Source organism: the organism of the source record quoted next (assembly GCF_019968955.1).
Source record: "MAG: Porospora cf. gigantea A chromosome Unknown PgA_NODE_649_length_13052_cov_333.631, whole genome shotgun sequence".
Taxonomy (NCBI): domain Eukaryota; phylum Apicomplexa; class Conoidasida; order Eugregarinorida; family Porosporidae; genus Porospora; species Porospora cf. gigantea A.
The window spans coordinates 1-13,052 of record NW_027151817.1 but is presented as its reverse complement, the minus strand read 5'-3'; the positions used below and the strand labels follow the sequence as shown (position 1 = coordinate 13,052).

General features: G+C 56.2%; 8 protein-coding genes across 13 annotated transcripts; 7 read left to right on the top strand and 1 right to left on the bottom strand.

The window, feature by feature from the left end:
- Positions 1 to 929, top strand: KVP18_002820 (uncharacterized protein; the record flags this gene model as incomplete). 2 transcript variants are annotated; one of them, XM_067954040.1, is made up of 1 exon in its annotated part: positions 1 to 929. In XM_067954040.1, a coding segment is annotated over one exon (929 nt), but the record flags the coding sequence as incomplete, so codon positions are not given. The 2 variants fall into 2 exon arrangements, with proteins under 2 accessions (XP_067807142.1, XP_067807143.1); XM_067954041.1 differs by having other exon boundaries at positions 18 to 929.
- Positions 930 to 1,008: 79 nt separating this feature from the next.
- KVP18_002816 (uncharacterized protein) lies at positions 1,009 to 3,318 on the top strand (the record flags this gene model as incomplete). The annotated part of the gene is made up of 1 exon (XM_067954030.1): positions 1,009 to 3,318. One exon carries the CDS (start codon positions 1,009 to 1,011, stop codon positions 3,316 to 3,318), a length of 2,310 nt encoding a protein of 769 aa, XP_067807135.1.
- A 20-nt stretch (positions 3,319 to 3,338) lies between these two features.
- On the top strand, positions 3,339 to 3,932 carry KVP18_002822 (uncharacterized protein; the record flags this gene model as incomplete). Its single annotated transcript, XM_067954043.1, has 1 exon — positions 3,339 to 3,932. One exon carries the CDS (start codon positions 3,339 to 3,341, stop codon positions 3,930 to 3,932), a length of 594 nt encoding a protein of 197 aa, XP_067807145.1.
- Positions 3,933 to 4,374: 442 nt separating this feature from the next.
- Positions 4,375 to 5,016, top strand: KVP18_002821 (uncharacterized protein; the record flags this gene model as incomplete). Its single annotated transcript, XM_067954042.1, has 1 exon — positions 4,375 to 5,016. The coding sequence occupies one exon, from the start codon at positions 4,375 to 4,377 to the stop codon at positions 5,014 to 5,016; it is 642 nt and encodes a 213-aa protein (XP_067807144.1).
- A 31-nt stretch (positions 5,017 to 5,047) lies between these two features.
- Positions 5,048 to 7,788, top strand: KVP18_002819 (uncharacterized protein; the record flags this gene model as incomplete). 3 transcript variants are annotated; one of them, XM_067954037.1, is made up of 3 exons in its annotated part: positions 5,048 to 6,939; positions 6,991 to 7,597; positions 7,627 to 7,788. In XM_067954037.1, the coding sequence occupies 3 exons, from the start codon at positions 5,048 to 5,050 to the stop codon at positions 7,786 to 7,788; spliced, it is 2,661 nt and encodes an 886-aa protein (XP_067807139.1). The 3 variants fall into 3 exon arrangements, with proteins under 3 accessions (XP_067807139.1, XP_067807140.1, XP_067807141.1); XM_067954038.1 differs by lacking the exons at positions 6,991 to 7,597; positions 7,627 to 7,788 and having other exon boundaries at positions 5,048 to 6,943; XM_067954039.1 differs by lacking the exon at positions 5,048 to 6,939 and having other exon boundaries at positions 6,953 to 7,690.
- Positions 7,789 to 7,804: 16 nt separating this feature from the next.
- Positions 7,805 to 11,593, top strand: KVP18_002823 (uncharacterized protein; the record flags this gene model as incomplete). 2 transcript variants are annotated; one of them, XM_067954045.1, is made up of 1 exon in its annotated part: positions 7,805 to 11,593. In XM_067954045.1, one exon carries the CDS (start codon positions 7,805 to 7,807, stop codon positions 11,591 to 11,593), a length of 3,789 nt encoding a protein of 1,262 aa, XP_067807147.1. The 2 variants fall into 2 exon arrangements, with proteins under 2 accessions (XP_067807147.1, XP_067807146.1); XM_067954044.1 differs by having other exon boundaries at positions 7,835 to 11,593.
- Positions 11,594 to 12,015: 422 nt separating this feature from the next.
- KVP18_002818 (uncharacterized protein) lies at positions 12,016 to 13,027 on the top strand (the record flags this gene model as incomplete). Of its 2 annotated transcripts, XM_067954032.1 has the most annotated exons (2): positions 12,016 to 12,692; positions 12,721 to 13,027. In XM_067954032.1, 2 exons carry the CDS (start codon positions 12,016 to 12,018, stop codon positions 13,025 to 13,027), a joined length of 984 nt encoding a protein of 327 aa, XP_067807137.1. The 2 variants fall into 2 exon arrangements, with proteins under 2 accessions (XP_067807137.1, XP_067807138.1); XM_067954033.1 differs by lacking the exon at positions 12,721 to 13,027 and having other exon boundaries at positions 12,016 to 12,696.
- KVP18_002817 (uncharacterized protein) lies at positions 12,713 to 12,943 on the bottom strand (the record flags this gene model as incomplete). The annotated part of the gene is made up of 1 exon (XM_067954031.1): positions 12,713 to 12,943. The coding sequence occupies one exon, from the start codon at positions 12,941 to 12,943 to the stop codon at positions 12,713 to 12,715; it is 231 nt and encodes a 76-aa protein (XP_067807136.1).
- Positions 13,028 to 13,052: the final 25 nt, after the last annotated feature.

Genomic DNA, 13,052 nt, shown 5'->3' with positions numbered 1-13,052 from the left:
TTGGCGAGCGGAAGAATATGAACCTGCCTGGCGTGAAGGTCGACCTTCCTGTCTGCGGCGAGAAGGAAATCCGCGACATCCAGGAGTTCGGGATCAAGAACAAAGTGGACTTTGTGGCGGCCTCGTTCGTGCAGTCCGCTCAGGATGTGCGCGACTTCCGTGCGGCCCTGCTGGATTGGGCTCCCAACTGCCATATCATTCCCAAAATTGAGAACGTTGAGGGTCTTCTCAAATTCGATGAGATCCTGGAGGCTGCGGATGGCATCATGGTTGCTCGTGGAGACCTTGGCATGGAGATTCCCTTCGAAAAAGTTGTCCTCGCACAGAAGATGATGATTGCCAAGTGCAACCTGGCCGGAAAGCCCATCATCACTGCTACTCAAATGTTAGAGTCGATGGTTAAGGCTCCCAGACCGACTCGAGCTGAGGCCACTGACGTCGCTAACGCTGTCTTTGATGGCACGGACGCCGTTATGCTCTCTGGTGAGAGTGCGAACGGACTCTTCTTCCAGGAATCGGTGGAGGCTCTTACCCGTTGCTGCTACGAGGCTGAGAATTCGCTCGACTACAGCACCCTCTTCGAGACGCTTCACGCTTTCAGGGGGCAGACCACTTCAGAGGAGAACGTCTGCCTTGCGGCTGTCCAGACGTCTCTCAGCGTAGATGCCAAGGTCATCGTGGCCTCCGGCGAAATCGCTGGGTTCCTTGCCAAGTACCGTCCCCAGGCCAGCATCGTAGCGGTGTGCAAGGAAATGCCGTGCCTCCGCCACCTCCTTCTGCGTCGCGGCGTGCATGTCGTGAAGGCTGCACCCGAGGAGTCCCTCGACGCCACTGCCTTGAGTTATGCCAAGTCCAACCGGCTCATCCAGGCTGGCGACAAGCTTGTTTCCGTGCGAGCAGACGGGCTGATCAACGTGCTGTCTGCTTAGTGATGTATTTTTGCAACATTCTCCGAATCCGCATGTGGGGCTCAGCACAGCTCTGATGAATAAATCCAAAAGGCAGAGCATGAAGAATTTTCTAACCGTCACGTTTCAACTGGCGTCTGGTCCTCTGATGTGCAAGCCATTACCGCACAGAGTGAAGCAGGTGCCTTGGTTCACACTACGCCCTATGTGGCGTGTCGAGGACTTGCTCATGCGCGAAGGTCATTTTGTCAAGTCTATTATCAACAACAAGCACCAGGATAGCTCGTTCTGGCATGCTGTCGCTTCCTGGCATCTTAAATACTTGAGCCAGTATCTCGAGGGGCAGCAAATGGTTGCTGAGGAGTGTCCACTCAACCTGGTGGTGCGGCTGTTGGGGCTCGTCGAGACGCTACCTGTAGGTGATCTCTTCAATCGTCTGCGATCCGCGATTGAGAGGGAGCTGCTGCTCCTAACGCCTCTCCGGCCGGTGCTCGAGGCCGCGTGCGAGGACGCGGCCTTCTACGCCGTTTGCATTAGCCTGCCGTTGCGGCACGTGGATTCGTATGATTTGGTAAAGCTCGCGGGCACTGTTGTCTTTGGGGACATGGTCAAGTCGGCTTGCGTCAGCTCCCTCGGGCACCTGTTTCTAGTGCTGCTCCTCGTGTTGGATGGGTCCGTCCCAGGCGTGAAAGTGCCCGTGGAGGCCGCAGCACAAGCTCTCAAGGACCACTGGAATACATTCGCCAGTGTAACGTGCCATTTCCGCGACTTTCCAGAAGTCTGGCTCTACCTAGCCTGTGAAGTCGGCCTTAAGCAGAAGGTACGGCACATTGGACTGGAGTACACGCGCTGGGATTACACCCGGTCTGTAGCGCTGAATGCCCTTGCCAGTGAGGTGATATGTGGAGATCTTGTGCAGCATTTGTCTTGCCTCCCTCCTGGCCTCACTGTACAGGGCACCCGAAGCATATTGAGTGCTCTGATGCAGTGCCGGCCTGTGTTGCAGTTGACTTGCGCCAAACGCTTCGAGATCGTTCTGTTTTTCTTCCAGGCAGCTCTTGCCTGGCAGAAGCCTACCTCGCTTTATGTCGGCAATCTGAAGTCCTTGTTCCGCGATCTTGACCTGGCCCAGAATCCGTATTTGGAAAGCCTCGGAGTGATTCCCTCTGCTCGCGACAGCCTGATGCGACTGGTCGTCACCCTCCTCAGCGCGTGCGCCGGCTACCCAGAGTTCAACTTTCTCTTGGCGGCTGGACTTTGGCTGGACGAGCACCCGTCCGTAACCGCTACGGGCTTCGAGGGCTTTGCACCAAAGCCAACCGTAGCCGACATGGTCATCCAGTCTCCCTACGTTCAGGCTTTCGCCGACGGTCAGGTCTGTCTTACGCTACCGGAAGCAGATAGCTTCTTGCTCACCCCTATGACGGGTTCCGCTGTGAGAGATCAGGCAGTTCGGTCGATGTCTATACAATTTCGTTGGTCGGACACGTCTCTGCCTCAAGCAGGCATCGTCGGCGGCCCGCTTAAGGATTGGAAGCCGGGAAGTCTGATATCTGGGGATCTTCTGAAGCAAGCCCCTCCAAAAGGGTACTTTCTTTTTTTGGACTACAGCAGCTTCGTCATTCATGAATACGACAGAGGCGCCTACTCCATTCACAACCCCCCTCGCCAGTGGAACGTCCACGTCAAGACGGCCGTGGACTGGGAGATAGACACACACCTCGACCTCGTTCGCTTGTCGAAAGACGGCTTCTCCTGGTTTCTCAGCCTCCCCGATGGCGTTGGCGTGATGGTTGCCGTGTTAGGCATTCGGACCCAGACAGAGCCCGGCCAGTGCCAGGCGCTCGTGGGACCAGCGTCTACCGTCCCAATGCCTGTCGTTGACGTGGATGACTTCATCTCGCGGATGGACTGCTGGACGTTCCAATCTTCGGGAGTCAATCCAGAGCGGCTGCTGGGGGTGCTGCCTTCGACCACCTTGTGGCACCAGAACGCCGGCTGGGCTCGAGCGCTGCGGAATCTGTACCGAGTATCCTGTGTGCATGTCAACCGGCGCACGTGGCGGCGCCCCAGTCTGGGCCAAATGCTCAAGTGCCAGTGCTTCCGCATTTCGCGCCCCTACCTTAGCTTGACCAAACTCAAACGGCGACGAGGACTAGGAGGTGGCGTGCGGGCTCTAGACGCTTCGGCCGTCCGGAAGCGGCTGCGGGGGGGCACGCTCATGATGACGCCGGACCAGTACTACGAAGTGGTCCGAACCGACGCTGTCTGGTGCGCTGAACACGTGCATTGGTGTGTGCCGCTCAGCCTAATGAGCTTCGAAGCCCAGCTGTTGTACCACAGAGAGTCGTGCCTGTTTTTGAAGATTCTACCCCAGACAACGTCGCTGGAATGGGACTCCAAGTCGTAGTCAGAACTCGTAATTTTGCAATGACTCCAACGGCCAGAAGGTGTGCATTGAATGAGTGGGAAGATCGGCAGTACAGTCAAGAGATTCTGTACAGAAGTGTGCCTCCTGACAAGCGACCGTCTTGGTGGTTTGCGGTTAGGCGTTTTTTGAGCAAGGAGGAAAGAGAGAGCTTCGACGCGAGGACGGCCTCGAGACGCAGGGCTTGGGCGACGTGGAAACGGATGCGTCGCCCTCTTGTAAAAATGCAAACGGAGGACACCACAACGGACGAACAACTAGTGCGAAACTTAAAAAAACGTCATCGACAGGAGGGGCTGAAGTTGGATATGTATCCGAGCAAAAGGTTTATGATAGAGACGGCCGCTGCTGCACTGCACTGGCTCGATCAGGAAGCTCTGGCGGAGAGCTTGGGCTTCTCCCCCAGTTCCATCCCCGATTTCGACCAGCGATTGCTGGACAGTGCACTCATCAAAACCATTCAGACGGAGCACCTACGACAACTGGATGCCTTTGCCAGGCGACGCGCTGCGGAGCGTCTGGACATAAATACTCCTGTGGAGAGCTCTGATGGCTCGCACCCAGGCCACCCCTCCCTGCGCCGGCAGGTATCTTAATTGCACCACGTGTTTCGTCCTGCTGTGCGCGTAGCACAGCAGAGTGATATTTTTTTTCGAAGTTCTTCCAATCTGCAAGCTAACAAAGATCGCTGAGCAAATTCGGACACCGCGTGGTACACTCGTAATGGATGTCCAAACATTTTGCCACCAAGGGCGGACCCGCCAAACCCAGGGTTACCAATCCTCCAACTGTCCCCACTGCGGTACAGGCAGTCAGGCCTACAGTACATGCCGCCTTGCAAGCCCCGCTGGTAAGGAAATTGGAACCGACAGTGGGGGTTAGAATCAGCCAAGGATCAAACTTCATTGAAATAGTCGATTTGAAACGTATCTACAGATGGTGTAAATACGCACTCATCCCAATCACAATCTCATGGAGACACGACATAACCGACGAGTGCAGTTCAAGTAGCATTGAGCAAAATTGATTATTATTTTCATGCCAACTTTTCTGTGTCTTCCTGGCCTTCGCACGAACAGGGAATTCATGAGCTATCAGCTGGAAGCTGCTGGCTGGAATGAGCTGTGCGACTTGGTTACCGTAAACCCCTTCCACCGGGCGGACAAGCCAGCAGATAAAGATGTCGCAAGGCATTTGACGGAAACTGCTGTCTTTCAGTGGTTCTTTTTTGATGAGGATCGTGCTCGCGAAGCTAAATCGGAAACTGATTTCTCAGCTCTTGCCTTCAGCGGCCATGAAGAAAGCGTTGCATGGGTTGTGGCGGAGCTACAGAAAGGCGACTACGACGGAATCCTTTGTTTCAGCCAGGGGTCCATCATTGGAGCGGCCATCATATACCTGCAGCAGCAAGGGCGAGTTGCTCCCGTGGTGAAGAAGGCTATCTTTGTGAGTGGCCTATACGCTCCGTGGATGTATTCCGGCATGCAGGATGCGACTAGTTTTAATGTGCCCAGCCTTCACATCACCAGCACGGCTGACTTCCTCTACAGTCGCTCTTTGAACCTGTATTGCAGGTTTGAGAAGGCTCTCCAGATCGAGCATGACCGAGGACACCGCTTTCCCAGACTCAGTTCTCTGTCGGAGAAAGACCAGAGGACACTGAGAGACTTCGTGAACTGATGACCCACATTAGTTTTTAAACAATTTTCCTATGCACGTAGCGCCGACCACTCCCGCTCCATATCTCTACAGACATGCTCGGCTAAACAAGATAGGCCTCCTGTTCTTTGGAGTACCAGCGGTTGTGGGGGTCATACTTCTGACCTATGCTGCTCTTGTCGACAAGGTGTTCTTGCCTTTCTCGTGGACCGTAGCGTTGGAGAAGCAGTTTTTGTTGATGATCGACGCAGGAAGCCACGGCACGCGGCTGCACATTTTTGAGTATCCAATACGAGTTCAGGATCCCAACGGACGACGGAAAGAACTCGTATCAATCCCAAAGGAGATTTTCCAGTTTCGGTCGTCTCCGGGAATATCAGCGATGACAGGAACTCCCGAGCTTGCAGGCAAGAAGTGCATCGGCCCGCTGGTGGAGCAAGCACAGACGCAGCTAGTAAAACACGGAGTGAGACGTGACGACTTCGCAGAGATCCCGGTGTTCTTGAAGGCGACTGCCGGCATGCGAGATCTTAACGTGGACGCGAGACAGGCCATCATGGATAGCATCCGATCCTATCTCCAGCAAACGTCTTTCCATACTCCGCAGGACTCTGTGCGCGTCATCAGCGGGGAAGAGGAGGGCTTTTTCGGGTGGATGACGGTCAACTCTGCGTACGGCACACTGCTGAAGCCCGCGAACGAAACGATAGGCGCTTTGGATATGGGTGGGGCTTCGGCGCAGGTAACTTTCTTTCCTCTGAATACCTCTATCATCGAAGATTTCTACGAGGTCTACCTAGGGGGTAGCCCAATCCGGGTCTACTCTCACTCGTTTTTAGGCTATGGCTGGGGGGACTCGCTGTCGCGAGTTAGCACGAGGCTTGGCGTGGAGGCCGTAATGGCTCACATTCAGGAGAAGGGATTTCGTGGGAAGGAGGCCCTCTTCTCAAAGTTCGCTCTGACCCCCGACGCCAATGACATTACGGGGTCTCCAATGCCTCCCACATCGGTGACAGGCTCCTCTTCAATACCCACTGTCATTGTTGATGCCGTTCACCCTTGCTGGCCCAAGGGACACACCCAAGAGTTCGAAATGCCAGACTTCATGTTCCCTGATGGGCGGTTCTACATCGACATTGACGCTCGGCTCATGTACGACTACGTGGTGGCCCTTGGAGTTTCTCCGAAGTCGGTCGCCTTTCTTCGGGGCACTTTACGACCGGTGGACCAGACGTCGCCGATTTCCCCCCATTCGGTGGCATTAGATCCAACGAAGTCGCGTGTTGGTGGATCGAGCGCGAACTTCGACGCATTCGACTCGCCTCCAGGCCTGCCAAAGCTGCGGTTCAAGATTCGGTTCGCTGGGAGCTCCGACTACGATGCGTGCCGAGCCAGGGCGCAAGCGCTTCTGTATCAGCCCCCCTGCTTCACACACTCCTGCAGCTACAACGGCGTATATGAGCCGCGGCTGGTGACGTCGAGATTCATGGCGTTCGGCCAATTTGCTAAAGTCCAGCAAGCGCTGGGTATTCCTGCCAACCCCTCATTGACCACCATGGAGCAGGCGGTGGTCGATCTGTGCTCGAGAGACGCTTCTGGCTATGGCGACCTCAGCATGAAGATGTGCTGGAAGGCCATTTGGAGCTTTACCACACTCGTAGACGGCTACAAAATCTCCAAAGACTCCATGTCGGTCACATTCGCCTCGACTGTCGGGGAGGGCGAGACTACTCAGCAGCCGGGCTGGGCTCTGGGCGCCGCGATATACGAGGCGAACCAGCTTCCCTTCTTGTCTGCCATGGGCCGCTACCGCACTCCTTTCTTTGTCTCATTCGGAACCAACCTCGCTTTGATCGGCGTGGCCGTCGCCATGACGCTGCAGGTTGAAAACCTGCTGAAGATTATTCGCTTCCATGATCCTCTCTCCTACCAACCTCTGCACGTGTGAAATACTGAAATGTTGGTTCCTGACGTTGACTATGCGACTCTGTACAGCGCCATTGCACTCACTCGCATCCTGCCCCCTCAGAATCTGGCCACAGTATTGGATGTGATTCACGATTACACAGACGACTTCTTCGGAGTTGAGCTGGTAGCAAGCACTGGCAGGCCTTTGGAGGTGGCCTTCGATCCAGAAGCCCAGAAGCACTTCATCGTATCAGTGTACAACATGAAGGACAATTTGGCTCGCTCTCCGTGGTCTGGTCTTTGTCAGAATCTGACAGGCGCTGTGGTGGAGACCAAACCTGGTGTCGCGCATCTACGCGCATTAGAAGTCGAGTTGAATGCGGACTGGCAGACGTACAGAGCCACCTATCACGGGGGCATTGGAGTGGGGTCGGTCTATGTCAACCAAGACGCAAGTGGCATTCGCGTGGCCTTCCTGACGAGGGTTGTCGCGTCGTGCATCGATGGGGAGGTGCGGTGGGAAAGCTTTCATGGGCTAACCTTGCACACAACTATTGGCTCCCAGCGTGAGAGGATATTTCCATGCGAAACAGAATCGTTGCCTGCATCCGTGGTGTCGAACGTCGCAGTCAAGTGGCGAGGAACGGACGCTGACGCGGGTGATTGTGATTGGGGCTTCCATGTGCAGAGGAATGTAGGTTGCGCTTACGACAATGAATTCAGTCCGATACGACCATTAACGGCGGAATCACCGCTGCAGAGATCTCCAAAAAAGTGCACCCGTTGATAGCTGCTGCCGATTCTGCGGCCACGAAGCTGATAAGTAACGTCTACTTCCCTAAGACGCGCGAGGTTGTATCTGGTTTCCGTGCGGACGGACTCTAGCGTGTGTGTGTGCACTATGCTGAATCGGCGGAGTGCCACGTCCGCTATGAAACTCCCCCCTCTTGATGTGGCGACGCGTGCTGTGTTCTTCTACACCGACTTGCGTCTTGACCGCGAAGCGAACCTGCCGGAGTCAGGGGCTGTGGTTGTGCTTTTTCATTCCTTTCTCGTAATTGAGTTCCCAGGCGTGTATTTGGGTGGCTTCGCACTCTGCGCGGACCCCGAGAGGTCGGAAAACCGCATCAACCACTTCGAGAACCACCTGTCGTTTCAGGTAGGCCGAGGTGGCTGTGTGGATGTACCCGTTATGCAGTGCCTGAGTGTAGACGACGACGCTCCGGCAGCAGCCTCTCTCACTGAGTGTCAGGAGTTCCACACGTTGGCTAGGTGGATATGCCAGCCGCCGCCGAGGGCGCCGCCAGAGACCCCTGCGGCAATTCCTGCGGACGACGACTGCGCCGACTGCACCATCTGTATCGGCCGCAACCTGCTTGACCAGTTCCCCCAAATAGCTGCTGACACTCGTCGTCTCTCCACTGCTCTTGCCACGCGAGTGCCTGACGCCTCACCGGAGGAGGCTGCCGATTTCGTGTATGAGAGCATCTGTATGGGTCACTGCCTCCAGAATCGGCCAGAGCTTTTAGGCTACGCAACACCCTACCCCGTGGAAGTCATGTCTCTCAATATCCAGCTCAACCTACCAACCCTGGCTCCGATATTCGAGAACGAGGACCTGAAGTACATGATGTGTTTCAGGTATTGCCATCCAGACAAGATGTCGGCTCACGAGGCCCAGTATCTCGCCACGAAAGTGCATACACGCTGGAACGAGAACGAGGACTACCGGTGGTCGTGCTTGATCATGCTGACGCTCGCCACCATTGGCGTGCCTCCACGGTGGCCATACATCATACGCGTTATTTTGAAGCTAGCCGAAGGGCCACAGCCGGTGCTCGCGGCGCTGGACGAGGTTCGGGCCATGCCAATGACAGCCTTCAAGTTTTGGGGCGTCAACTTGATGTGGACACTGCACAGCCTCGTGGACCGCATACGACTGTCCTCACTGCGGACTGAACATTCAGTTGTGAAGAGAGACCTCCTCAGATTGCTGGAGCTGCTGGAAGATCAGAAGGCCCAGTTCGATTCCTACTATCGTTCGTACTGCGGACCCACCATCTCCCAGTGGCGCTACGTGACCCGATCTCTCGATGACTCAACCCCGGCGCCCTGCGACCGCGACGACGATGGTTATGCGTCCGACACCAGCGCTGACCGCCGCCGTGGACAGTTTGTGGCGGGCTCGAGCTGCGTGCTGACCCCGCGGCTGGAATTGGTGGTGGTGATACCCCACACCATGCACCGTTGGCACGTTCAACAGCTGGCTGTGCCTTCTGAAACATGGAGGAACCGCACCGCCGCAGGCCCTAGAATAGGCAGAAAGACTCGTCATGACGTGAAGTTGACCATAAGGGCGACTGCTCATGTAAACTTGGCGCCGGGATGGTCGTTCATGGACGATAGAGCGGATTCGGTTTGGGTACGAAACCGAAATCGGCTCTATACGTTGAGAAGACTCAGAGTAGATGGAGTTCTCCTCGGCGGAGCCGATGGCCTCGTCGACGCTTACAAGGGCGATCGTTTTGCGTTCAGGCAGCAACGACTGCGAGATCAGATACAGATGGCGGCTGACGCAGTCAGGCGCCTTCGGGAGCGCAAGGAACTCGAGGAACTGAGAGAAGACAAGCTGTTGGTAATCCAGAGGGCGTGCATGGACAGATGGGCCGAAATAGCCGTCCAAGCAGCAAGGCGTGCGCAACAAAAGACCATTGATCGCGAAGCTACGGAGAAGGCAACTCAAATCCAAGAGAATAAACGCCTCAAGAAAGAAGCTCTCGAGAAGAAGAAAGCGGAAGAGGAGTCCGTCCGAATCGCTCTAAGCATCGACGCCCGTACCAAGAGTATGACGAACAGAGTCGCCAAACAAACGCGCCTAAAAACAGATGGGGATCTCTCAACTGCCGCCGTCAAGCGCCCCACCAGTCTGGACTTGCTGCGTGACCTCTCGAAGGCGGTCAACGAAGAGAGACTACAGCGTTACTCGCTCACGGCCGCCCAGGCGAAGGACCCAACTACTACGAATCCAAATAAGGCAGCGGTGGATGAGCTTGTCGAATTCCGGGAGCGTGCCGTGAAGAAGGCTACGTCAGAGGTGGATGAGCTTGCCGATTTCCAGGAGGATGAGCTTGAGCGTGCCGAGAAGATGTCAACATCAGCGGTGGATGAGCTCGCCGAATTTCGGGAGCGTGCCCAGCACGAGGCCACATTCAACGAACACTTCCCGATTTCCTTCTCAGATTTCACTCCTTCCTTCATCCCAGAGGAACCGGTTAGAGACGACAGCCACCTCTACATGCGATTCAGACCGCCAGACGTCGATCGAGACTCGTCATTTTCGGCTGCTCTGTCCCCGCTGCAGATGCTTTCGGTATCTCCCTCGGAATTACTTGAAACTCCTCGTACGTCTGAAGACGGGCCTTCCACGACGGGGTACCTCTTCTCCGCGCCAGCTCCTCCGCTGCACGTGCACCCATTGGCGATTGACAGGACGGAAACAGCAGCCGTGTCGTGGTCCGACCTTGACATGCACCCTGCCCCCCCTACCCGTGAAGATCTCGACAATGTGGAGTCCTCGCTGTGCCAGCTGCCTGAGCCGGCGACCGAGGGAACCAGCTCAGATTTCTACGCCGCTCTGACTGAAACGCTTGATCTCTGGCCATCCGACCCCAGCTATGCTGCCTGGGACTGGAACAGCGCGTTCGTGCGGCGAGTGGAAGCGTGGCCCAAGAACCACGTACGACAACGCAGCTTGAGATTGGGGTGGCAGACCGTCCAAGACGTTGCTTCCGATGTGGAACTGGTGCATCAGGAAACTAGGTACGTCCTCGAACCGATGCACGTGGCATTGGAAGCCATGAACTGTACCCTCGTTTCTCTGCGCTCGCGGGTTGAGGCATTTGGTGGGGACTCGCAACATAGACGGAGCGTAAACCGAATCCGGCAGTCACTGGTCTCCCATCTGCCAATGTTGGTGTTGGGCTACGGAATCCTCAGCCGCGCTTTTCTGGACACCCTGCAGATCGTAGTGACTCAAATCAGAAGCCATGCGGAAAGTCAGGACATTCTCCGAGTGCAGTTGGACCAGATGCTCTCAGGCATCGAACACTATTTCACTCACAGACCTCGGTGGAGGACATCGCCGATGGACAACCTCCACGCCATGAAGCGAGATGCCCTGCAAGACTGGACCAACCAAGGCTCTGTCCTGCTAGAGTGGGCGGATCAGCCGTTCCACAGCCACGCAGCTCGCGGCCCTCCTTGGGACGCCGTAATTCAGCCAGTGATGCGCCTTCTCCGTCTGGCAATGAACCTCACGAGTCGAGCGATACTAGTGAACCGCGGTAGATACCTCCGGTCGACTCTCACTACTATGGCGCAAGGATTGAGATCCACTTGCGACATCATCAAAACCACTGTTCTCTGGCGAGCCCGCGATGCAGAGGCCCACATCCCACGGCAGTCGTTCTATACGGCGTGTGCCTTCGTGAAGGTGGTTTCAGGCCTACAGCATGATGTAAGGGTCATGGCGAGTGCGCTGCACCGTCTGACCCTCTACGACCAAGACGCAGACAACAAGGTGTTTGACCTGCAGCTAATGGCGAAAGAAGCCACTGCCATTCCAGCGGACCGGCTATCGTGTCCCAAGCCACAGAGTACACTTCTTACTCATTTGCAACAAAGTCACTAAAAACACGAAATGCGGCACTCCGAGCTGACGCTAGTGGAGCCGCGCATCACGTGCGCGGCGTCCTTCGACCTCAGGACGGAGGCCGTCTTCGAGAGGGCACCTCGGCGTCCGTGGCACTTTGTCTCACACGCCCCTCAATCCTGGAATCCCTACCTGTCTGCGACCATGCCGCCGGCCCCAGCTTTGTGGATCCCCACTGACGATGATGTGGTTCTAACGAAGCCAATCGTGGGCCGACTCGAGAGCAGCGCATCCGGGCGTAGTGTGAGACGCCCAAGCAAGAAGAGCAGCCGCAGTCGTTGTGGCCGTGAGAGCTCCGTTTTCCCTGAAAGTCCCAAACGACAAAGTTGCTGTTGCGGGCTTTTTAATTGAGTGAAGATGTGCAAACTCTCAGATTAGTATTTTCTGATATCATCCGAATCATGGGTCAACAGTGCAGTTCCGTAGGTGCCCACGATGGCCCAGATGACTTCTACAACAAGGACGGGAAGTGGCAGTTCCCTCCTACTGGACACGTTCACTTCCATCGCTGCACGGACGACCACTGCATGCAGCAAATGGGAACCACTGCCTTCAAGTACCCCGATAGATTTGCTGATGTATACACGGATCCTGCCAAGCGCTCGCCCGCAGAGCGATATCCTCAATGCCCCCACGAGCACCACGCGCCGTACCCGGAAACGCACATGACGGAATGTCGAAAGAGCAAATCCCGATCTTCGCGCAGGCACTCTGATGGCTTCGTTGACATGCAGGAAAAAGGCCACGTGACGTCGATGGCGGAGCGTCCGACGTACGAAACCACGACTAGCTCGGCGGTGAAGCCGTACCCCCCTTCGGACGTGGGATACAAAGAGTACACGCAGCCAGCGCCGCCGGGATACCAACCACAGCCAGCTGCGAGGCCTCCGGTGCAGGAGTACACGCCACAGCCAGCTGCGAGGCCTCCGGTGCAGGAGTACACGCCAAGCGAGCCACCCATAGCCATGCCGCCGCCGCCGAACACCTCCTCGATGGCTCTCGCGCCGATCGATATGCCCAAGGCCGGGGACCGCATCTCTCTGAGTCCGCGTGTCTCTCCGCGTGGAAGGGAATCTTTGTGAGGCAACATTTCACCAGTCACACAGCGCCCCTGTAAGCACTGTAAAGGGCGACTTCCGAACCCACTGCGAACTCGACGCATGGGTGAGAGACAAGTGCCGGTCCACCCCACTGTTCATCAAGACCATCATCCTCCCCGAAGGTGTCTCGCCGAACGACCCACGCCTCGAAAACGCCGAGGTCGTAAGCTCGCGCACGTACGAACTTCCAGCCGGCAGCGGCCTGGTTGCCACGGACGAAGTGGACCATCTCCACGTGGAGGTGGACACCTGCCTCTTGGACGGTGAAGGCCCAGCTGAGCGGACAATTCCTGGGCATTCTTATTGCCGCTAGTCTAGTGTATGTGCGTCAATTGGAA